At 42.2% G+C, this 23730-nt stretch overlaps 1 protein-coding gene, 1 long non-coding RNA gene and 1 other non-coding gene across 3 annotated transcripts in view; 2 read left to right on the top strand and 1 right to left on the bottom strand.

Annotated features, from left to right (window-relative positions):
* Positions 1-23730, top strand: part of fktn (fukutin) — a 37648-nt gene that overhangs the window by 1649 nt on the left and 12269 nt on the right. The window contains exons 2-9 of the mRNA XM_049604920.1: positions 1365-1421; positions 2035-2235; positions 2386-2532; positions 12731-12861; positions 12951-13083; positions 14376-14505; positions 20313-20446; positions 21711-21835. Coding sequence (XP_049460877.1) covers positions 1365-1421; positions 2035-2235; positions 2386-2532; positions 12731-12861; positions 12951-13083; positions 14376-14505; positions 20313-20446; positions 21711-21835 — 1058 coding nt within the window. The remainder of the gene's footprint in view (positions 1-1364; positions 1422-2034; positions 2236-2385; positions 2533-12730; positions 12862-12950; positions 13084-14375; positions 14506-20312; positions 20447-21710; positions 21836-23730) is intronic.
* On the top strand, positions 4014-6652 carry LOC125906322 (uncharacterized). Its single transcript, XR_007451771.1, has 3 exons — positions 4014-4047; positions 4951-5089; positions 5258-6652. It is a non-coding gene; the product is annotated as an uncharacterized LOC125906322 (long non-coding RNA).
* LOC125878707 (5S ribosomal RNA) lies at positions 11610-11728 on the bottom strand. The gene has a single exon (XR_007447773.1). It is a non-coding gene; the product is annotated as a 5S ribosomal RNA (ribosomal RNA).

The raw sequence follows: 23730 nt of genomic DNA, 5'->3' as shown, positions 1-23730 counted from the left end.
AATCCAGTACAGTTCAACAGCACCACAATCTACAACTCAACACTTCAATAAAATGTCAGACTGAATATTAAACTGTTGTTTTTTCTAGGTGCACCGAGTAAACTGTCACATCTCCATAAAAATGTAGACAGAAAGCATAATGATGAGACAAATGCAGTGATGGACAGTAACTAAGTATATTTACTCAAGTAGCTACTGTACTTAAGTACAAATCTGATGTACTTGTACTTTGGGTATTTCCATTTTGTGCTACTTTATACCGAGAGGGAAATACTGTGCATTCTACTCAAGCTACATTTATTTGATAGCTATAATTACTGTTCAGATAGTTTGTTTTATATGTTGTTGTTTCATATTTACAAGTTGATGTGTGTTGTTATAGATCAGACTAGTGCACCAGTGACAGCTGTTAACATGAGTTCTACCATGACAACATTTAAGTGCTGCTTACATGAAGCCTACGTGTAAATTGATCGATTAATACTCAATACGTATTCATGTATATGATGATTACAACACTTGAAATTGGGTCACTCTGCATCATGAGTACTTTGAACTCTTCATTTGAAGTAGTCCTCCATTTTGCTGACAATACCCAGATACTTTTACTCAAGTCAGATTTGCAGCACTTTGACTTGTGACTGAGTTTTTGTTCTTTGTTGTGATATTACTACTTTTCCTGGTACTTTGTCCACAACTGGACAAACATACCAAACAATAAAGACACGCAAGCATAGCACGTCTCATCCTCATCCTCAGCTGTCCTTCTGGGATCTGCTTCCTCAGCTGCAGCCTCCTCCTCAGCCTGCAGGTACAGCAATCCTGCTGCAATAACTGTACCAAGACGCCTTCTCCGATCCATGTCAATTATTGATTTTTGATTTCCATCTCGCCAATGCTCACGATCACAATAACAACCAACTCTCCACAAACTTTCCCCCGCACTTGACTTTTGATTATAATTAGAAGCCAGCTGCGGGGAAAAGGTTTTATAAGACATGTTATGAAAATATTTTGGCTCTTTATATGTTTTTGTGTGTCAGTTATATGTGTTGAAACATTAAAAACATGTACATATTAATTTCTTACAATGACAATGAAAAGCCGCAAGGCTGGGCTGTGTTTATATTGTTTTATTATAAATGCATGTATACAACACAGTACAACAGCCAAGGTGAGCGGAGGTGGTGACATCATCAAGTTCGCTGCTGTTCCAAAAGCAGAAATGACTGTACTCCTGTCCTCCCTTTCTTGGGAAGTCCGGACTCTTGCATGGACTTGCCACATTCTGACTTTGAGAAACACCCAGGAAGCTGATGCTTTTTATTTTTCCTCACATTTCCCATCATTCCTTTCTCCTGCAGCCTGGCCCTCACATCCTGAGCAGAACAGGTCACCTGACTGCCAGCGACATACAATGGGTGAGTCAGCGCCAACGTTCACAGCCGCACTGCAGTTAGCCTCACTGTTAGCATCCCTGCTACCATTGCTGTCAGCTCCACTGTTAGCATCCCTGCTGCCATTACTGTCAGCTCCACTGTTAGCAACCATGATGCCATTGCTGTTAGCTCCACTGTTAGCATCCCTGCTACCATTGCTGTCAGCTCCACTGTTAGCAACCCTGCTGCCATTGCTGTTAGCTCCACTGTTAGCATCCCTGCTACCATTGCTGTCAGCTCCACTGTTAGCAACCCTGCTACCATTGCTGTTAGCATCCCTGCTACCATTGCTGTTAGCTCCACATCACCCTCACTGTTGGCATACCTGTGAGTTTCACTGTGAGCCTCGCTGTTAGCTTCACTGTTAGCATCACCCTCGCTGTTAGCATCACTGTTAGCATACCTGTTAGCTTCACTGTTAGCCTGTCAACCTCAATGTTAGCCTCATTGTTAGCCTGTTAGCATCTCTGCTAGCAGTTCTCTCAGTGGTGTTGTATCTTGTTTTATTTTGAAGGGTTAACATGTCCAACACCTTGTTTCCTTCCCTTTTCTGGTAGCCATTGCCATGGTAACCTTCTCTGTCTGGTTTCTGTAGCAGACGGTGAAGCAGTTTCTAGCATTAGCTCGGCGCTACAGGCTGCCAGTGTTCCTCGCTGACACCGCCGCACTGACGCTGCTCTCCCACGATGCTTTGCGGCAGCATGACCGGCTGGTGCATGAGCCACACTGCAGCTTCCTGTGTACCGGCCGGCCAGTCACATCATTCGCATTGCATGCGAATCTGTGGAAGTATGAAGTGAGTGATGCGTTCAGGACAACATGTAACATTAAAATATAACAGTGGTTATCTGTTGTGTGGAGCTAACGCTAAAATAAAAAATATAATATTTATAAATAAAAGTCTTATGATTAGCTACAGGTTAATATTTAGTTTTTTGTCCATTAGCCCGGCTTCCTATTGGCTGCAGAGCAGAAAGGCTTCGAGCTGCTGGAGCTGCGAGGAGAGGACCCACGATTAGCCAGTCTGGATACCCTATCAGGAGAGGAGATCCCTCTGCACTTCCTGCTCCGCCTCCATGGTTACATCATTCAGGTGGGTGGGGCCACAACACCAAAAAACATAGAGGCTGCGGTCGAAAAGTCCCTCCTATTGTCTTTTCCTAACCACTTTTCCTTGACCTCAATGGAAAATGTCACGAGGTCAAGGGAAGATGTGAAGGAGAATTCATAAGGACTCAGGAAAAGACAACTGTGGTGCTGAGAGAATCCGACCGCACTTACACTGGGCTACGTAATGATGCAACGGCGGATGTTATTGACTTGGGTCTGCTGTGGTGAAACTACAGTGTTCTGAAGATGGACTACAAAAAGCGCATCTTAGATATTGCGCCCCGTACGTTCTTATCATGTTGATTCATGCAGGATATATAAACGTGGACAAGACGGCGAAAGAATCGCTGCAGGTATTTAATAACCTCAAGCAGATATCTTTTAACGTTACAGTCTTTTGTATTTTTTGTTATGATGCTTCCGCTGTAGCTCTGCAGGGAAACACTGTACAGGGGAATACAAAGTGGGAAGCTGCACATTTACGCACGAAGCACAGCAACGTTACTTCATTGATTATCTATCTATTATTTTTAATTCAATTTTATTTATATAGCACCAAATCACAACAAAAGTCATCTCAGGGCACTTTACACATAGAGCAGGTCTAGATAATACTCCTGAATCTATCTATCTATCTATCTATCTATCTATCTATCTATCTGTCTATCTGTCTATCTGTCTAGGCCATAAGCATAGCTGATGCCAATGTTTTGAGGTGCAGTAGGGGCAGATAATATAGATATAACAATAAAGGCGAAAAACAAGTAGGATTCTGGTTTTGGTTTTTGAAGCTGAAAACGGGAAAAGCACGTGGATTTCCGTTTTTTCTCATTCACACAAAAATTGGAAAATTAAAATAATGCATTGTATATTTGTTTATCCTGTTATAAAACAAGTTAAACAAAGCTGTGGACGGAGGGTACACCAATAGTAGCGAAACGTTCATAGTTCGCATCTGAGTTTAACATAATGTTGAAAGTTGAAAACATACAGCATATGAACAAGTTATGGCATCATAATGTTGATCTTTTTCTTTCCTAATCATTTGAGTTTGTGAATGGTGCGTCGCTTGGTCGCTTTAAATATTGCTGCCGTTAGGACTTGTGGGACGGAATCATCTCCTTTCCTTTTGTAAAGGATGGTCCAGTGTACCCCATGCTAAAGGAGATTGGAAAGGAAGCATTGAAGCACCTTTCCTTAAAATTTTGAGAATTCGACCAGCTCTTATCATGGCTGCCACTGAGATGCTGCCGGGTCATTTCACTCAGTTAGGAACCTTCCTAAGCAAAAAGCACTAATCGACCGCAGCCACAGTAACCACATAGAATCCAGTACAGCAACAAACACTAAGTGGGCGGCCATATTGAATATGATTGTTCCAGGTGGTGTCAGTAAATATATTCAGTCTCAGGTGGTGTCAGTAAATATGTTTTGTCTCAGGTGGTGTCAGTAAATATATTTAGTCTCAGGTGGTGTCAGTAAATATATTCAGTCTCAGGTGGTGTCAGTAAATATGTTTTGTCTCAGGTGGTGTCAGTAAATATATTTAGTCTCAGGTGGTGTCAGTATTTAGTCTCAGGTGGTGTCAGTATTTAGTCTCAGGTGGTGTCAGTCATTATATTCAGTCTCAGGTGGTGTCAGTAAATATGTTTTGTCTCAGGTGGTGTCAGTAAATATATTCAGTCTCAGGTGGTGTCAGTATTTAGTCTCAGGTGGTGTCAGTAAATATATTTCGTCTCAGGTGGTGTCAGTATTTAGTCTCAGGTGGTGTCAGTAAATATATCCAGTTTCAGGTGGTGTCAGTAAATATATTTAGTCTCAGGTGGTGTCAGTAAATATGTTTTGTCTCAGGTGGTGTCAGTAAATATATTTAGTCTCAGGTGGTGTCAGTATTTAGTCTCAGGTGGTGTCAGTCAGTATATTCAGTCTCAGGTGGTGTCAGTAAATATATTCAGTCTCAGGTGGTGTCAGTAAATATGTTTAGTCTCAGGTGGTGTCAGTATTTAGTCTCAGGTGGTGTCAGTCAGTATATTCAGTCTCAGGTGGTGTCAGTAAATATATTTAGTCTCAGGTGGTGTCAGTATTTAGTCTCAGGTGGTGTCAGTCAGTATATTCAGTCTCAGGTGGTGTCAGTAAATATATTCAGTCTCAGGTGGTGTCAGTAAATATATTTAGTCTCAGGTGGTGTCAGTAAATATATTCAGTCTCAGGTGGTGTCAGTAAATATGTTTTGTCTCAGGTGGTGTCAGTAAATATATTTAGTCTCAGGTGGTGTCAGTATTTAGTCTCAGGTGGTGTCAGTCATTATATTCAGTCTCAGGTGGTGTCAGTAAATATGTTTTGTCTCAGGTGGTGTCAGTAAATATATTCAGTCTCAGGTGGTGTCAGTATTTAGTCTCAGGTGGTGTCAGTAAATATATTTCGTCTCAGGTGGTGTCAGTATTTAGTCTCAGGTGGTGTCAGTAAATATATCCAGTTTCAGGTGGTGTCAGTCAATATATTCAGTCTCAGGTGGTGTCAGTAAATATATTCAGTCTCAGGTGGTGTCAATCAATATATTCAGTCTCAGGTGGTGTCAGTCAATATATTTCGTCTCAGGTGGTGTCAGTAAATATATTCAGTCTCAGGTGGTGTCAGTATTTAGTTTCAGGTGGTGTCAGTAAATATATTCAGTCTCAGGTGGTGTCAGTAAATATGTTTTGTCTCAGGTGGTGTCAGTAAATATATTTAGTCTCAGGTGGTGTCAGTAAATATATTCAGTCTCAGGTGGTGTCAGTAAATATGTTTTGTCTCAGGTGGTGTCAGTAAATATATTTAGTCTCAGGTGGTGTCAGTATTTAGTCTCAGGTGGTGTCAGTCATTATATTCAGTCTCAGGTGGTGTCAGTAAATATGTTTTGTCTCAGGTGGTGTCAGTAAATATATTCAGTCTCAGGTGGTGTCAGTAAATATATTTCGTCTCAGGTGGTGTCAGTATTTAGTCTCAGGTGGTGTCAGTAAATATATCCAGTTTCAGGTGGTGTCAGTCAATATATTCAGTCTCAGGTGGTGTCAGTAAATATATTCAGTCTCAGGTGGTGTCAGTCAATATATTTCGTCTCAGGTGGTGTCAGTAAATATATTCAGTCTCAGGTGGTGTCAGTATTTAGTTTCAGGTGGTGTCAGTAAATATATTCAGTCTCAGGTGGTGTCAGTAAATATGTTTTGTCTCAGGTGGTGTCAGTAAATATATTTAGTCTCAGGTGGTGTCAGTAAATATATTCAGTCTCAGGTGGTGTCAGTAAATATGTTTTGTCTCAGGTGGTGTCAGTAAATATATTTAGTCTCAGGTGGTGTCAATATTTAGTCTCAGGTGGTGTCAGTCAATATATTTAGTCTCAGGTGGTGTCAGTAAATATATTCAGTGTCAGGTGGTGTTAGTCAATATATTCAGTCTCAGGTGGTGTCAGTAAATATTTTCAGTCTCAGGTGGTGTCAGTAAATATTTTCAGTCTCAGGTGGTGTCAATCAATTTCAATTTCAATCACTCAATTTTATTTATAAAGCCCAATATCACAAATCACAATTTGCCTCACAGGGCTTTACAGCATACGACATCCCTCTGTCCTTATGACCCTCACAGCTGATCAGGAAAAACTCCCCAAAAAACCCTTTAACGGGGAAAAAACGGTAGAAACCTCAGGAAGAGCAACTGAGGAGGGATCCCTCTTCCAGGACGGACAGACGTGCAATAGATGTCGTACAGAACAGATCAGCATGATAAATTAACAGTAATCCATATGACACAGGGAGAGAGAGAGAGAGAGAGAGAAAGAGAGAGAGAGCGAGAGAGAGATATGCAGGTAATGACAGTAGCTTACAACAACATTAATGAAAGTAATAATATTATAGTTATGGTTCTGGTTACTGCGGTACAATATGTTGAAAGTATGTATTAATACCTGGCAGTATACATGTGTGACAATAATCATATGTGTATAATAACAGTAGAAGTATGACTAATGACTAATGATGGCAGCAGCAGCAGGAGGCATCTGGCAGGACCACGGCAGCAGCACAACCACACACGTCACGCTGTCCAGGCACCGCTGTGATATGAGTTAATCTGAGAGACAGTGGATCACACAGGCTCCGGAGAAGAAGCCGAGTTAGTGACATCCAGAATGGCCGGGTTAGCTAGATGCAGTAATAGGATACGAGAGAGAGAGAGAGAGAGAGAGAGAAGGAGAGAAGGGGCCCGGTGTACTATAGAGGGGTCCTCCGGCAGACTAGGCCTAAGTCAGCCTAACTAAGGGCTGGTACAGGACAAGCCTGAGCCAGCCCTAACTATAAGCTTTATCAAAGAGGAAAGTCTTAAGTCTAGTCTTAAATGTGGAGACGGTGTCTGCATCCCGGACCGTAACAGGAAGATGATTCCACAGGAGAGGAGCCTGATAGCTGAAGGCTCTGGCTCCTGATCTACTTTTGGAGACTTTAGGGACCACGAGTAACCCTGCGTTCTCAGAGCGCAGTGTTCTGGTGGGATAATATGGCACTATGAGCTCTCTAAGATATGACGGAGCTTGACCATTTAGAGCTTTATAAGTTAACAGTAGGATTTTAAATTCAATTCTGGATTTTACAGGGAGCCAGTGCAGAGAAGCTAAAACAGGAGAGATATGATCGCGTTTCTTAGTTCCTGTTAGTACACGTGCTGCTGCATTCTGAATTAGCTGGAGAGTTTTTAAGGACTTACTAGAGCTACCTGATAATAGAGAGTTACAGTAATCCAGCCTTGAGGTAACAAAAGCGTGGACCAATTTTTCTGCATCTTTTGGGTCAGGATAGGCCTAATTTTCGCAATATTACGCAGATGAAAAAATGCAGTCCGTGAGGTTTGCTTTAAATGAGAATTAAAAGACAAATCTTGATCAAATGTTACTCCGAGGTTTCTTATGGTAGTGGCAGGGGCCAGAGCAATGCCATCTAGAGAAACTATGTCATCAGATAAAGAGTCTCTGAGTTGTTTGGGGCCAAGAACAATAACTTCAGTTTTGTCTGAATTTAACATCAGGAAATCGGTGTTCATCCAAGTTTTTATGTCTTTAAGGCAGTTATGGAGTTTAGTTAATTGATTACTTTCTTCTGGCTTCATCGATAAATACAACTGTGTATCATCTGCATAACAATGGAAATTTATAGAGTGATTTCTAATGATGTTACCTAAAGGAAGCATATATAGAGTAAACAGGATTGGTCCGAGCACAGAACCTTGCGGAACTCCAAAACAAACTTTAGTACGTAAGGATGGTTCATTGCGAACGTCAACAAATTGAAAACGATCAGATAAATAAGATTTAAACCAGCTCAGTGCAGAACCTTTTAGGCCAATTAAGTGATCCAGTCTCTGCAGCAGAATTTGATGGTCAATTGTGTCAAACGCCGCACTAAGATCTAATAAAACAAGTACAGAGACGAGTCCTTTGTCTGAAGCAATCAGAAGGTCATTTGTAATTTTAACTAGAGCTGTCTCAGTGCTATGATGCACTCTAAATCCTGACTGAAATTCCTCAAATAAATTATTATCCTGGAGAAAATCACACAGCTGGTCTGCGACTACTTTCTCAAGGATCTTTGACATAAAGGGAAGATTAGATATTGGTCTATAGTTGGCTAACACCTCTGGATCCAGGGTGGGCTTTTTTAGTAGAGGTTTAATTACAGCTATCTTAAAAGACTGTGGTACATAGCCTGTTAATAAGGATATATTGATCATATCTAATATATGAGTGTTAACTAAAGGAAAGACCTCCTTAAGTAGCCTAGTTGGGATGGGGTCTAAGAGACACGTTGATGATTTGGATGAAGAAATCACTGCAGTCAATTCTTGAAGAGAAATTGGGGAGAAGCAATCTAAATATATATTAGATTTTACAGCTGTGTTTGAGGTTAGATAGGTACTATCTGAGGGCAGGAGGTCATGAATTTTGCCTCTAATAGTTAGAATTTTGTCATTAAAAAAGCTCATAAAATCATTACTGCTAAGGGCTAAGGGAATACAAGGCTCAATAGAGCTTTGACTCTCAGTCAGCCTGGCTACAGTGCTGAAAAGAAACCTGGGGTTGTTCTTATTGTCTTCTATTAGAGCTGAGTAATAGTTTGCTCTGGCATTGCGGAGACCCCTCTTATAAGTTTCTTCCAGTTTGGTTAATCGCCAATTCCTTTCAAATTTTCGCGATATTTGTTTTAACTTACGGGTTTGAGAGTTATACCAAGGAGCGAACTTTCTTTGCTTTTTTAACTTCTTTTTAAGAGGAGCTACAGAGTCGAGCGTTGTTCGTAGCGAGCCTACGGTGCTATCAACAAAATGATCAATTCGGGAGAGGTTAAAGTCGGCACAGGAAACCTCTGTTACTGAAGGTATTGGTATTGAATTTAACGATGGAGTAATCTTTTCCTTAAGTTTTGCGACAGCACTATCTGATAAACATCTAGTATAGTAACTGTTGCTGAGTGGCATGTAATCGAGTAAAAAGAAATCAAAAGTAATCAGATAATGATCCGATAGCGAGGGATTCTGTGGAAAGACTTTTAGGTTATCAATTTCAATTCCATACGTCAGAACTAGATCGAGGGTATGGTTAAAATAATGAGTAGGTTCATGTACACCCTGACTGAAGCCAATGGAGTCTAATAATGAGATAAACGCGGTAGCCAGGGAGTCATTATCAACGTCGACATGAATGTTAAAATCGCCTACAATAATAACTTTATCTGATTTAAGAACTAAACTGGATAAAAACTCTGAGAATTCAGATAAAAATTCAGAATACGGGCCAGGAGCACGGTACGCTATAACAAATAAAAGTGGCTGCGAGGTTTTCCAGGTCGGATGTAAAAGACGAAGAACGAGGCTTTCAAATGAATTATAATCTAGTTTAGGTTTAGGGCTGATTAACAGACTAGAGTTAAAAATGGCTGCAACTCCCCCTCCTCGGCCGCTGCCTCGAGGAATGTGGGTATTATTATGACTGGGAGGAGTGGACTCATTTAGACTGACATATTCATCTGGACACAGCCAGGTTTCAGTGAGACTGAGTAAATCAATATGATTATCTGATATTAATTCGCTTTACTAACTCTGCTTTATACGATAGAGACCTGATATTTAACAGTCCGCATTTAATTCTCCTGTTTTGTCTTTCTGTCACAGAAGAGGTTTTAATTTTTATGAGGTTGTTTTGCACAACTCCTCTTTGTTTAATTTTAGATTTAAATAATTTAGGTAGTCGGGGGACAGACACCGTTTGTATAAAACTATTAAAACTATGGCTGGGTAACTGAACTAGAAGCTCAGAGAGGCGTTTAGGACTGCGACTCTGAGTCCTGGTCTCAACTCTGGGTTGTCAGGGATTTAAATTACTAATAAAGTTTGCCAGGTTTCTAGAAATGAGAGCAGCTCCATCCAAAGTGGGATGAATGCCGTCTCTCCTAATAAGACCAGGTTTTCCCAGAAAGTTTGCCAATTATTAACAAAATCCACATCGTTTGCTGGACACCACCTGGACAGCCAGCGATTAAATGATGACATGCGGCTAAACATGTCATCACTGGTCAGATTTGGGAGGGGTCCAGAGAAAACTACGGAGTCCGACATCATTTTTGCGTATTCACACACCGAAGCAATATTAATTTTAGTGACCTCCGATTGGCGTAACCGGGTGTCATTGACGCCGACGTGAATAACAATCTTACTGAATCTACGTTTAGCTTTAGCCAGCAGCTTTAAATTTTTATTCAATGTCGCCCGCTCTGGCCCCAGGGATACATTTGACTATGGCCGCTGGTGTTGCTAACTTCACGTTTCTCAGAATAGAGCTGCCAATAACCAGAGTTTTATCCTCAGCGGGTGTGTCGCTGAGTGGGAAAAGCGGTTGGAAACGTGAACAGGCTGGTGGTGAGCCGTGGGCTTCGGCTTGGAGCTGTGCTTCTGGCGAATCCGTAACCCAGCCTCCCGGCTGAGCAGGAGTTACCGGAGGACAGTTAGCAGAGGCTAAGGCTAGGCTATGTGGCTCCGCACCGCTACAGGGGCTGGCTAACTACCGCAGCTACTGAATGGTTTTCCATGGTGCGGAGCTGCGCTTCTAATTCACTAAGCCTCGCCTCCAACGCAGCAAATAAGCTACACTTGTTACAATTACCACTGTCGCTAAAGGAGGCAGAGGCATAACTGAACATTTGACACACCGAGCAACAGAGAGCAGGAGAAGGAGAAGTCATGGCTAAGCTAATGTAGCTAACAAGGCTAAGAGCGTGCAAACAACAGCTAAGAGATTAGCGAGAAAGTCGTAGAAAGGAGGAGAGCTATAAGTGCTTAAACAGAACTAGTGTGGGTTATGACTTGAAGTAGACGTTAAAGCAACTGAGGTGAGAAAGCAGGCTAGTGGAATTCACCAGAGCAGTACAGAGACACTGTCACAGAAACACCGGAAATGACACAACTCGCTTACCGCAATACGTCAGCACGTATGTCACACCCTGTCAGTAAATATATTCAGTCTCAGGTGGTGTCAGTAAATATTTTCAGTCTCAGGTGGTGTCAGTATTCAGTCTCAGGTGGTGTCAGTAAATATATTCAGTCTCAGGTGGTGTCAGTAAATATTTTCAGTCTCAGGTGGTGTCACAGGATCAGCAAACACACTCACCTTGCCGCATGGTCTCAAACAAAGGGAGTCAAATAGGCCACTCCCACACTTAAATGGTAAATGGACCTGCATTTGTATAGCGCCTTTCTAGTCATCTAGTGACCACTCAAAGCACTTTTTACACTACGAGTCACGTTCACCCATTCACACACACATTCATACACTGGTGGCCGAGGCTACCATACGAGGTGCCACCTGCTACTCAGTTTTACCACACTCACACACCGATGGAACAGCCATCGGGAGCAATTTGGGGTTCAGTATCTTGCTTAAGGATGTTTCAACATGCAGCCTGGAGGAGCCCGGGATCAAACCACTGATCTTTCAATTGGTGGACGATTGCCGTGGCTCTACCTCTGAGCCACAGCCGCCCCACAAGCTAACAGCACCGGGTATTCCCAGGAGGTCTCCCATCCAAGTACTGGCCCAGTCCGACCCTGCTTAGCTTCCGAGATCGGACGAGATCGGGCGTATTCAGGGTGGTATGGCCGTAAGCACAAGAAATAACCTTCCTCTTCCTGGATTTCCTCCTGAGAGGAAGTGGATCTCTCCACCTGATCTCAAGGAGTTATGTACCCTGCTTAGTAGTTGCCCCTGCTGGCTCCCAACTGACATTATTTCTTCTCACCCAGATCCATTGGCTTGCTCTACCTGCTTCATCTGACATTTCCTTCACTGTCTTCCTCAAACTCCCAGGAGCGAGACAGCTGATCTTGCTATGAATCCCCTACACCCCACTTCCACTGGACAAATCCTAGTCTTCCATCCTCGCTGCTCAGCTTCTGCTCCTAAGTCTGCATGTCTAAGCTTTTTTCTTTCTTAGGCTTCTTTCACTGAGTCTTCCCAAGGAACTGTCAGCTCAATGAAATAAACTATCCGTTGACTCACTGACCACAACACTAAGTCAGGCCTCTGCCTGGTACAAACTATTTCCTGGGGAACAACAAGCTTTCCCCCTAAATCTGCTTGCATTTCCCAATCACAAGCACCTTCTAGGCGGCCACACCCTTGCCTCCTCACTAACTTATCTCTTCTGTGTTTCTCTCCCTCACGGACAAACTGAATTGCTAAACTCCTATCCTTAACACCTTCTGAATTCACCTGTCTTCGTTTCCCTTCAATGCCTGCAGCTAAACATTTCAACACCTGATTATGTCGCCATGTATATCGGCCTTGTGACAAGCTAACTTTACAGCCTGACAAAATATGCTTTAAGGTTGTGGTACGTGAACACAATGGGCATGATGGGTCCTCATTTACCCACAGTTCTAGGTTCTGGGGGGTTGGTAACACATCGTATGTAGCCCCTACCAGGAATCTAATACGATTCTCCTCCATACTCCACAGGTCCCTCCAACTAAGCTTCCTCTTCTCTACACTTTCCCAATTCAACCACTGTCCCTGTTTAGCCTGGGACACTACCTTTGCACCTCTTAATACCTCTATCTAGTAAATATATTCAGTCTCAGGTGGTGTCAGTAAATATATTTTGTCTCAGGTGGTGTTCCTGTACGAGCGCAGTGGGAACTACCTGTGGCACGGAGCGTTACGCCTCAAAGCCAACATGGACCGAAGCTTCGCTCCCTTCAAACGTCTGGACTTTGGACGCCATGCTGGCGCCTACGACAGGTGAAACTTTATGTTCCGTGTCATCAAGTGTCGTTAATGAAACAGCTGATGGATTTAACATGTTTGTTTTGTGTGGTTGCCCCCTGCAGGCCAGAGCTGGTTCTGACGGTCCTGGACGGCCTCGACATTCGAATCCCACGGAACGTTTCACGTTTTCTGTCAGAGCAGCGACACGCTCGCTTCCTGGAGTGCCGGTACCGTGACGCCCGCAATTTCCTGCAGGTCAGACAGAGCACCGGGCTTTTATTATGAAAGGGTGTAAAGGAAACACGTGTGTTAAAGGTGCAGTAAGTGATTCTGAGGAAGGATCGGTTATAGAAAGACGTCTGAACGGTAAAATAACTTCTATAAATTGTTAACGATGTTTATTATAACGTGTTAACAATGTTTATTATAATATGTTAACGGTAGCCGCTGTGTACCAAAAAGCTATGATAACATTGATGAAACCATGTCATCCGATACTTCATAGAGTATTCATTCAGGCTCCTACACAAACACACGTGGCGCAAGTTGACAAACCCCCCTCCTCACCATGCTGGCTGTGTTTACCACGTAGGACTGTTGGGGTGGGTGTAAATCCAAACAAACCAATCACGTCTTGTCTTTTGACAACTGACAAGTGGCTCAACCTCACACGAGAATAAGTCAGATTATTGGTGGAGGTAATAGTACACCAATGATGACATATTTATGTATGCAGACATTGATTTTTGCCAATAAACTGAAAATGTTACACAGTGTCCCTTTAATGATGTTTATTATAACATGTTAATGATGTGTATTAAAAGGTGTTAATGATGTTTATTCTAATGTGTAAACAGTGCTGATTATAAGGTGTTAATGATGATTATTATTAAGTGTCAATGATGTTTATTGTAACATGTTAACAGTGTTTCTTATAACATGTTAACAATGTTGATTATAAAGTGTTAAAGGCTCTCTAAGTCTTCTTAAGTTTGAAAAGTTTTTTTCACATACAGCAAACATCTCCTCACAATCCGCTAGCTACATGTCCTCTGAATATGCTGTGGAAAAAGTCTGGTCTCTGTAGGCAGCCCAGGCTCCGCACATGGCAGCAAAGACATTGTGGTCCAGGCTGCACCAACCAGCCAGCGCGAGACCAGTGAAAGCAAGCACACACGTGAACACGGTGCCCAGAGAGGCAGTTAGAGCTACAGGCTACAATGAGGCTAAAAGGTGAGCAAGCTCCGTTGTGCTTGATAACATTGTTGAACGTAAACAGAAGTGTTTTTGTTGCCATTTGCGGAGCCTGGGCTGCCTACAGAGACCAGACTTTATCACAGCATATTCAGAGGACATGTAGCTAGCGGATCGTGAGGAGATGTGTGCTGTATGTGAAAAAAACTTTTCAAGCTTAGGAAGACTTACAGAGCCTTCAATGATGCTTATTATAATGTTTTTAATTATTTTTATTATAACATGTTAACAAGTCCACGAAATGTAGAAAAACATCTCATACATGCATCTCTGTCCGTTGTGTGTGAACGTAGCTCTACCCTGACGACACATCAGCGGACGCTGTCGATTTTCGGAGAAAAGTGAAGTCATTGCTTCATTTGGCTGCTCAGACACTCGCTCACCTCAACATCCCCTTCTGGCTCAGCAGCGGCACCTGTCTAGGTAACATGCTAACGTAACAGGACAACAACATGCTGAATTCACAGAATGACCACATATAACATGCTAACATGCAGTAAAATAACATATAACATGTTAACTTTACAGTCTTACAACATGTAACGTGCTACAGGATAACAACATGATAACTTTACAGTACAATAGCATATAACATGCTAATGTAACAGGCTAACAGCATGTAACATGCATATCCTAACGTAAAACAACATATAACACTCTAACTTGATAGTATAAAAACATGCTAACTTGAGAGTATGACAACATGCTTACATGCTAACTTTAGATAACAACATGCTTACCTGCTAATTTTACGGTATAACATGTTAACTTAATATGCTGGTGAAAAGATGTAAGTGGCTTACTTTGTTTTATCATATATATAGAATATATATATGAATATATAAATATATATATATATATATATATATTCATTCATTCATCTTCTAACCGCTTCATCCTCTTGAGGGTCGCGGGGGGGCTGGAGCCTATCCCAGCTGACACTGGGTGAGAGGCAGGGTTCACCCTGGACAGGTCACCAGACTGTCACAGGGCTGACACATAGAGACAAACAACCATTCACACTCACATTCACACCTATGGACAATTTAGAGTTATCAATTAACCTAGTCCCCAATCTGCATGTCTTTGGACTGTGGGAGGAAGCCAAGGGCTCCCAGACCCGGGATTGAACCGGCAACCCTCTTGCTGTGAGGCGACAGTGCTAACCACCACCGTGCCGCCCTTGTGTGTGTGTGTGTGTATATATATATATATATATATATATATATATATATACACATATATATATGTGTATATATATATATGTGTGTGTGTGTGTGTGTATATATATATATATATATATATATACACACACACACTTTATTTAACCAGGTAAAAGCCTCATTAAGATCAAAAATCTTTCAAGAGTGACCTGGCCAAGAGGGCAGCATACAACATTGTTACAAGTTACAAGGCAAACAGACACATACAACTGTCTCACACATAACAAATGATTAAAAAAAAACACAGTATGCAACACGAGATACAAGGTCAGGACAAGAATAAATATGATTTGAGTACAATTTCTGAAATAATTTAGGAATAGTCACATTGACTTAAAGAGCAAATTTCTCCATCCTTTAAAATCGACTTTAACTCCCCCACAGTGATCAGCTCTGCCAATTTCATATCCTTCTGAAGCTTATTCCAAGACAAATGAGCAGCATATTTAAAAGCTTTTTTGCCGAGTACTGTTCTCACCCTTGGAACCAGCATTTGAAGAATATTATGAGAGCGAAGGCCATATTGATTTTGGTTTCTGCACATGTATGTAGAAAGATAAGAGGGAACAAGGCCAAGAATAGATTAATATATAAACCAACCAATGTGAGAGCCTGTGGACATACAAAGACAGCCATTTAGCAGTGGCATACAGAGTACAATGGTGTATGCGATTTCCGCAACCAGTAAATAAGCGCAAAGAACAATGGTACGCAGTGTCTTACTTCTTTAGATACTGGTCAGCTGCATTCATGAAAAGCAGATCACCATAATCCAGCAGAGGTAAAAAAGTTGCACATATCAAGTGTCTTCTTGCCTGAAGGGAGAAGTTGGATTTATTTCTAAAGAAGAAGACCAATTTAACCTTCAGCTTGGCGACAAGGTTTTCAATATGTGCTTTGAAAGACAAGTTCTGATCAGTGATAATACCTGAATACTTGAACATTGTAACAATTTCAATTTCAATCCCTCGAGTAGTCAAGATCTTTGGAAGATCAGATGTTAAGTCTTTGCCATTTGAAAAAACGCATAATTTTGGATTTTTCTGCATTTAACACCAGCTTAGGTTGAGTTAAGTGGATCAGACTGCAGGTATTACACAGCTTTAACAACTGAAGGGGATGAACAATAGATGACGGTATCATCTGCATAAAAATGATAAGCAGCATTTGATTGTCACAGAGATTATTTACATATATAGAAAACAACAATGGCCCCAGTATGGAACCCTGAGGAACACCTTTTAACACTGGGAGGAATGCAGAGGAAGACCCAGCAAACTGAACACTATGTGTTCTGCCTGACAAATAATTAGCAAACCAGTGTACAGCATGCTTAGATAGGCCAATTTTACAGAGTCTATCTGCCAGGGTAACATGATCTACTATTCAAAGGCCTTTGACAAATTGATGAAAAGAGCTGCACAATATTTTTTGCAGTCCAGTGCCTTGATAATGTCATTGACCACCTTAATAGCAGCTGTTGTCGTGCTGTGTTGTTTTCTAAAACCGGACTGATGTGGTGATAAAATGATATTTATTTCTAAAAACTCTTTAAAGGGATAGTGCACCCAAAAATGAAAATTCATCCATTATCTACTCACCCATATGCCGAGGGAGGCCCAGGTAAAGTTTTAGAGTCCTCACATCACTTGCGAAGATCCCAGGGAAGAGGAGGTAGCAACACAACTCCACCTAATGGAGGCTGACGGCGCCCCAGATTCAAACGTCCAAAAACACATGATTGAAACCACAAAATATCTCCATACTGCTGCTTTTTAGCCTCATTGTAGCTTGCAGCTCTAACTGCTTCTCTGTGCACCCCGAGAACAACGCAAGCATGTGAACACACATGAACGCGGTGCCCATGTCTCACGCAAGCACACACACATACGGTGCACAGAGAGGCAGTCAGAGCTACAGGCTACAGAGAGGCTAAAAACAGTTCAACTGACGTTTTTCCAAACAACTTTTTATGCCTGGGCTTCAGGACACTTGGATCACTACGACGAGCAGTATGGAGATATTATGTGGTCTCAATTTTGTGTTTTTGGACGGTTGAATCTGGGGCGCCGTCAGCCTCCATTAGGTGGAGTTGGACTCTAAAACTTCGCCTGAGCCTCCATTGGTATATGGGTGAGAAGATAATGGCTGAATTTTCATTTTTGGGTGCACTATCCCTTTAATGGTCTGCTTCTATGGTCTACATTGGTCTACAGTGGTCTGTAGGTATGGTCTGTAGTGGTCTGCAGTAGTTTGTAGTTATAGTCTGTAGTTATGGTCTGCGGTGGTCTGTAGTTATGGTCTGTAGTAGTGATCTGTAGTGGTCTGTAGTTACAGTCTGTAGTAGTGGTCTGTAGTGATGGACTATAGTGGTCTGTAGTCATGGTCTGTAATGGTCTGTAGTCATGGTCTGTAGTTATGGTCTGTAGTTATAATCTTTAGTGGTCTGTAGATATGGTCTGTAATGGTCTGTAGTTATGGTCTGTAATGGTCTGTAGTCATGGTCTACAGTGGTCTGCAGTGATGGTATGTAGTGGTCGGTAGTGATGGACTGTAGTGGTCTGTAGTTATGGTCTGTAATGGTCTGCAGTGGTCTGTAGTTATGGTCTGTGATGATCTGTAGACATGGTTTGTAGTAATGGTCTGTAGTGATCTTTAGTTACGGTCTGTAGTAATGGTCTGTAGTTATGGTTTGTAGTTATGGTTTGTAGTGGTCTGTAGCGATGGACTATAGTGATCTGTAGTAATGGTCTGCAGTGGTCTGTAGTTATGGTCTGTAGTGGTCTGTAGATACGGTCTGTAATGGTCTGTAGTTATGGTGTGTAATGATCTATAGTCATGGTCTACAGTGGTCTGCAGTGATGGTATGTCGTGGGCGGTAGTAATAGACAGTAATGGTCTGTAGACATGGTCTGTAGTTATCTGTAGTTATGGTCTGTAGACATGGTCTGTAGTTATCTTTAGTTAGGTCTGTAGTTATGGTTTGTAGTGGTCTGTAGTTATGGTCTGTAATGGTCTGTAGACATGGTTTGTAGTAATGGTCTGTAGTGATCTTTAGTTACGGTCTGTAGTAATGGTCTGTAGTTATGGTTTGTAGTTATGGTTTGTAGTGGTCTGTAGCGATGGACTATAGTGATCTGTAGTAATGGTCTGCAGTGGTCTGTAGTTATGGTCTGTAGTGGTCTGTAGATACGGTCTGTAATGGTCTGTAGTTATGGTGTGTAATGATCTATAGTCATGGTCTACAGTGGTCTGCAGTGATGGTATGTAGTGGTCGGTAGTAATAGACAGTAATGGTCTGTAGACATGGTCTGTAGTTATCTGTAGTTATGGTCTGTAGACATGGTCTGTAGTTATCTTTAGTTAGGTCTGTAGTTATGGTTTGTAGTGGTCTGTAGTTATGGTCTGTAATGGTCTGTAGACATGGTCTGTAGTTATGGTCTGTGGTGGTCTGTGGTTATGGTCTGTTGTGCGGGTCTGTAATTATGGTCTGTAGTAATGGTCTGTGGTGGTCTGTGGTTATGGTCTGTGGTGGTCTGTAGTAATGGTCTGTGGTAATGGTCTGTGGTGGCCTGTAGTAATGGTCTTTGGTGGTCAGTTATTATGGTCTGTGGTGGTCTGTAGTCTGGTAATGGTCTGTGGTGGCCTGTAGTCTGGTAATGGTCTGTGGTGGCCTGTAGTGCTCTGTAATTTCAGTCTGTAGTAATGGTCTGTGGTGTCTGTAGTAATGGTCTTTGGTGGTCAGTGATTATGGTCTTTGATGGTCAGTGATTATGGTCTTTGGTGGTCTGTGATTATGGTCTTTGGTGGTCTTTAGTCTGTAGTAATGGTCTGTGGTGTCTGTAGTAATGGTCTTTGGTGGTCTGTGATTATGGTCTTTGGTGGTCTGTAGTCTGTAGTAATGGTCTGGTGGTCTGTGATTATGGTCTTTGGTGGTCTGTAGTCTGTAGTAATGATATGTGGTGGTCTGTCGTAATAGTCTTTGGTGGTCAGTTATTATGGTCTTTGGTGGTCTGTGATTATGGTCTTTGGTGGTCTGTAGTCTGTAGTAATGGTCTGTGGTGGTCTGTGATTATGGTCTTTGGTGGTCTGTAGTCTGTAGTAATGGTCTGTGGTGGTCTGTAGTTTGTAGTAATGGTCTTTGGTGGTCTGCGATTATGGTCTTTGGTGGTCTTTAGTCTGTAGTAATGGTCTGTGGTGTCTGTAGTAATGGTCTTTGATGGTCAGTGATTATGGTCTTTGGTGGTCTGTGATTATGGTCTTTGGTGGTCTGTGATTATGGTCTTTGGTGGTATGTAGTCTGTAGTAATGGTCTTTGGTGGTCTGTAGTCTATAGTAATGATATGTGGTGGTCTGTAGTAATGGTCTTTGGTGGTCAGTTATTATGGTCTTTGGTTGTCTGTGATTATGGTCTTTGGTGGTCTGTAGTCTGTAGTAATGATGTGGTGGTCTGTAGTAATGGTCTTTGGTGGTCTGTGATTATGGTCTTGGGTGGTCTGTAGTCTGTAGTAATGATGTGGTGGTCTGTAGTAATGGTCTTTGGTGGTCTGTGATTATGGTCTTTGGTGGTCTGTAGTCTGTAGTAATGATGTGGTGGTCTGTAGTAATGGTCTTTGGTGGTCTGTGATTATGGTCTTGGGTGGTCTGTAGTCTGTAGTGATGGTCTTTGGTGGTCAGTGATTATGGTCTTTGGTTGTCTGTGATTATGGTCTTTGGTGGTCTGTAGTCTGTAGTAATGATGTGGTGGTCTGTAGTAATGGTCTTTGGTGGTCTGTAGTCTGTAGTAATGGTCTGTGGTGGTCTGTGATTATGATCTGTGGTGGTCTGTAGTAGTAGTCTTTGGTGGTCAGTGATTATGGTCTTTGGTGGTCTGTGATTATGGTCTGTGGTGGTCTGTAGTCTGTGGCAATGGTCTGTGGTGGTCTGTGATTCTGGTCTGCTCTGTGTTTAACGTGTTGTTAACCTGGTCAGTAAATGTCTTCTGTGGCTGTCTGTCGCCCCCTGCAGGCTGGTTCAGGCAGTGCAGCGTTATCTCGTACAGCCGTGACGTCGATATTGGCATATTCAGCGTGGACTTCAGATCTGACATCATCACGGCGTTCAGGGACGCCGGCCTGGCGCTCAAACACAAGTTTGGAAAGGTGAAAACTTTGTTTTTGTTTTTTGTGTTCTGTTCTGTTATTTTGACATTTATTTTGACATGTTTCTTTAATTTGTGTGTTTTAATTTGATGTGTGTTTTACTCTGTTTTATAGGGATGCACCGAAATGAAAATTTGTGGCCGAAGCCGAATAATATTAAACGCTTGGCCGAATACCGAGTACCAAATACCGAATATTGTTGTTTAGTTGTTCATTAGTTTTTGCAGATGAACCCTCCAGATTAGTGTTGTCACGGTACCAAAATTGGGACCCACTGTACGATACCAATGAAAATATCATGGTTCTGAGTAGTATCACAATACCACAGCAGAAATGAGGCAGATGTGCCTTTTGTCATTTATAAAAAGATAAATCACTTTTCTATAATACATCAATGATATTTCAATGGAATAAATAACTTATTGACTTATTCATACTTCAAAAACAGCATCAATAAGTGATTAACATAGGGGGGATTGAAATAAAATAAATAAATAAAATAAAAATCAACCAGCCACCCTCCTCCCCTGACAAGTAAAGAACAGTCCCTTCATAAGTAAAGAACAGTCCCTAAAGTGCGGTGAGGTTTGTGGGCCGTGAACGACTCGTTTGTCCTCTGACACGTCACATACCTGTGTTCGGCTGGCTCGGCTGTTCAGGTACTTCTGGGCAGTCGTGACGCCAAGAAGAGGATATTATTGGAGCCGACTTTTCCATCGCCGGTAAGCCGATTGGCCGCCGTATTTGACAGGAATACATTACTGTCTGTGTCTGTGACCCCCGTTCAACCCACAATCGGTGGGATTCGCCTTTCATTTCTGCTGCTGGTTGAAATCTGTAGGCTGCTCGCACAGCGTGCTGAATGATTTAAGCCTATTTTGCTCGCTCAAAACTATTTTTAGTCGCAAATGCAAGTGCCGTGATGGACGGATCGCCACACTGCCGACATTTTACTCCGCCCGTCACGGCACGCTGTTTGATTGTGTTATCAAAACACGCCGCTATTATTCGGCCTTGCTTTTAACTTATTCCACCGAATACAGAATGTGTGGTTTTTTGCAATATTCGGCCGAATATATTCGGTTACCGAATATTCGGTGCATCCCTACTGTTTTATTTGACATGTGTTTTTATTTTGATGTATGTTTTATTTTGACATGTTTTTTATTTTGATGTGTGTTCTATTTTGGTGTGTTTTATTTTGGCGGGTGTGTTTTATTTTGGTGAGTGTTTTATGTTGTGTGTATTTTATTTTGAAATGCAGGTGGAGGACAGTCTAGAACTTTCATTTCTGAGTGACGACGTCAAACTGGACATTTTCTTTTTCTATGAGGATGGAGACGTTGTGTGGAACGGAGGGACACAGGCGAAGAGCGGCAGAAAGTTCAAGTAAACACCATTCATTTTTCTTCCTGTCAGATGTCATGACTTTTATTTGCCGTCAGATAAAACCGACCACCACGCAGTTTGTAATATCAATCTGTGTTATCATTTTATTAGGAACTCCTATAGCTACAGTGCGGCCATGACAACTGACATCATGACATCCCATAATACACAGGCATGTGTGAGTTCAGGTTAATATGGGCAGTCTGTAGGACTTCAGCTATGACCTGCATTACTTCCTGTCTTTATGCCTCGGAGCCGGTGTCAAAGGTCAAAGGTCGCTGTGACTCAAACATTCGTTCAGGCTCAAACTTCACTATGATGTCAGAGACGGTAAAATGATGACGTTCAATTCAATTCAATCAATTTTATTTATAAAGCCCAATATCACAAATCACAATTTGCCTCACAGGGCTTTACAGCATACGACATCCCTCTGTCCTTATGACCCTCACAGCTGATCAGGAAAAACCCAAAAAACCCTTTAACGGGGAAAAAACGGTAGAAACCTCAGGAAGAGCAACTGAGGAGGGATCCCTCTTCCAGGACGGACAGACGTGCAATAGATGTCGTACAGAACAGATCAGCATGATAAATTAACAGTAATCCGTATGACACACTGGCTACGGTTACATGATGGCTTTTCGTTCAGAATGAAATAAATCTGAATGAAATCATTCGGAATTAAAGTTTTTCCAGGTAGTTCACATGGGAAATATTCATTACGAATGAGGGTTTACACGGAGATCAGTTTAATCACCTTTATTTGGGTCTGCGCAAGGTTTGGGGCAGGGAAGGTTTCTGATTGGTTAGGGGGCGGGGCGGATGTGACGTGTAACGGAAGAAAACACTGTAGTCCTCGCTCCGGATAACAAGATGCTTGACGACGCCATTCTTAGTGCCTTTTTGGGCTTGTTTTGCTTATATTCTTGAAGCAGCAGTACGACAACAACCTTGTTCTGCTAGTGCTTCATTTGTTGAGGAAGAGAAGGGAGGTAGAAGGTCAAAGAAGGGAGTTAGAAGACCATGCTGTGGAGAATGGAAACCGATTAGTGCAACGAGTCTGACTGCTCTGTCTCAGCCCATTGCTATGCACACTGTATACGTCATTGCGCTACAAGGTCAAGGAAACGAGCATGCGCAGAAAGACCGGAATGGCTGCAATCGGGTAGGAGGTGTATACAAGACAGAAAAAATCTTCCATTCGGGTTCTGAAAAGGAATATTCCACCCCTGTGCACCCGATTAGATTTTCTTTCGGGTTGGCTGTTTTCATTTGGGTTGAGGTGTTTACAAGGAGCATTTAAGTTTAAGTTAAGTTTAAGTTTATTTACTTTATTAATCCCCCTGAGGGGAAATTCAATGTTTTCACTCTTACTTGTCAGTTACACACAGGTCCAAAAGACACACACATGCATAAACAGGACCTATACATGCACAGATTGGAGAGATGTCAGAGTGAGGGGGCTGCCCTTGGTGAGGCACCCCGAGCGGATGGGGGGTTCGGTGCCTTGCTCAAGGGCACCTCGGCAGTGCCCAGGAGGTGAACTGGCACCTCTCCAGCCACCAGTCCACGCTCCATACTTTGGTCCAGACGGGGACTCGACAGGCGACCCTCCAGTTCCCAACCCAAGTCCCTATGGACTGAGCTACTGCCACCCCCAGTACCCTATTCGGGTAGGACTTCCAACCCGAATGCAAAAAGAATACATGGCTCCATGTAAACGCACATATTGAGACAGAAAGAGAGAGAGAGAGAGAGAGAGAAAGAGAAAGAGATGCAGGACAGACGGTAATGACAGTAGCTTACAACAACGTTAATGAAAATAATAATATTATAGTTATAATTCTGGTTACTGTGGTACAATATGTTGAAAGTACACTGAACAAAAATATAAA

This window comes from Epinephelus fuscoguttatus, linkage group LG18, assembly GCF_011397635.1.
Source record: "Epinephelus fuscoguttatus linkage group LG18, E.fuscoguttatus.final_Chr_v1".
Taxonomy (NCBI): domain Eukaryota; kingdom Metazoa; phylum Chordata; class Actinopteri; order Perciformes; family Serranidae; genus Epinephelus; species Epinephelus fuscoguttatus.
This window is presented reverse-complemented; position numbering and strand designations above follow the sequence as displayed.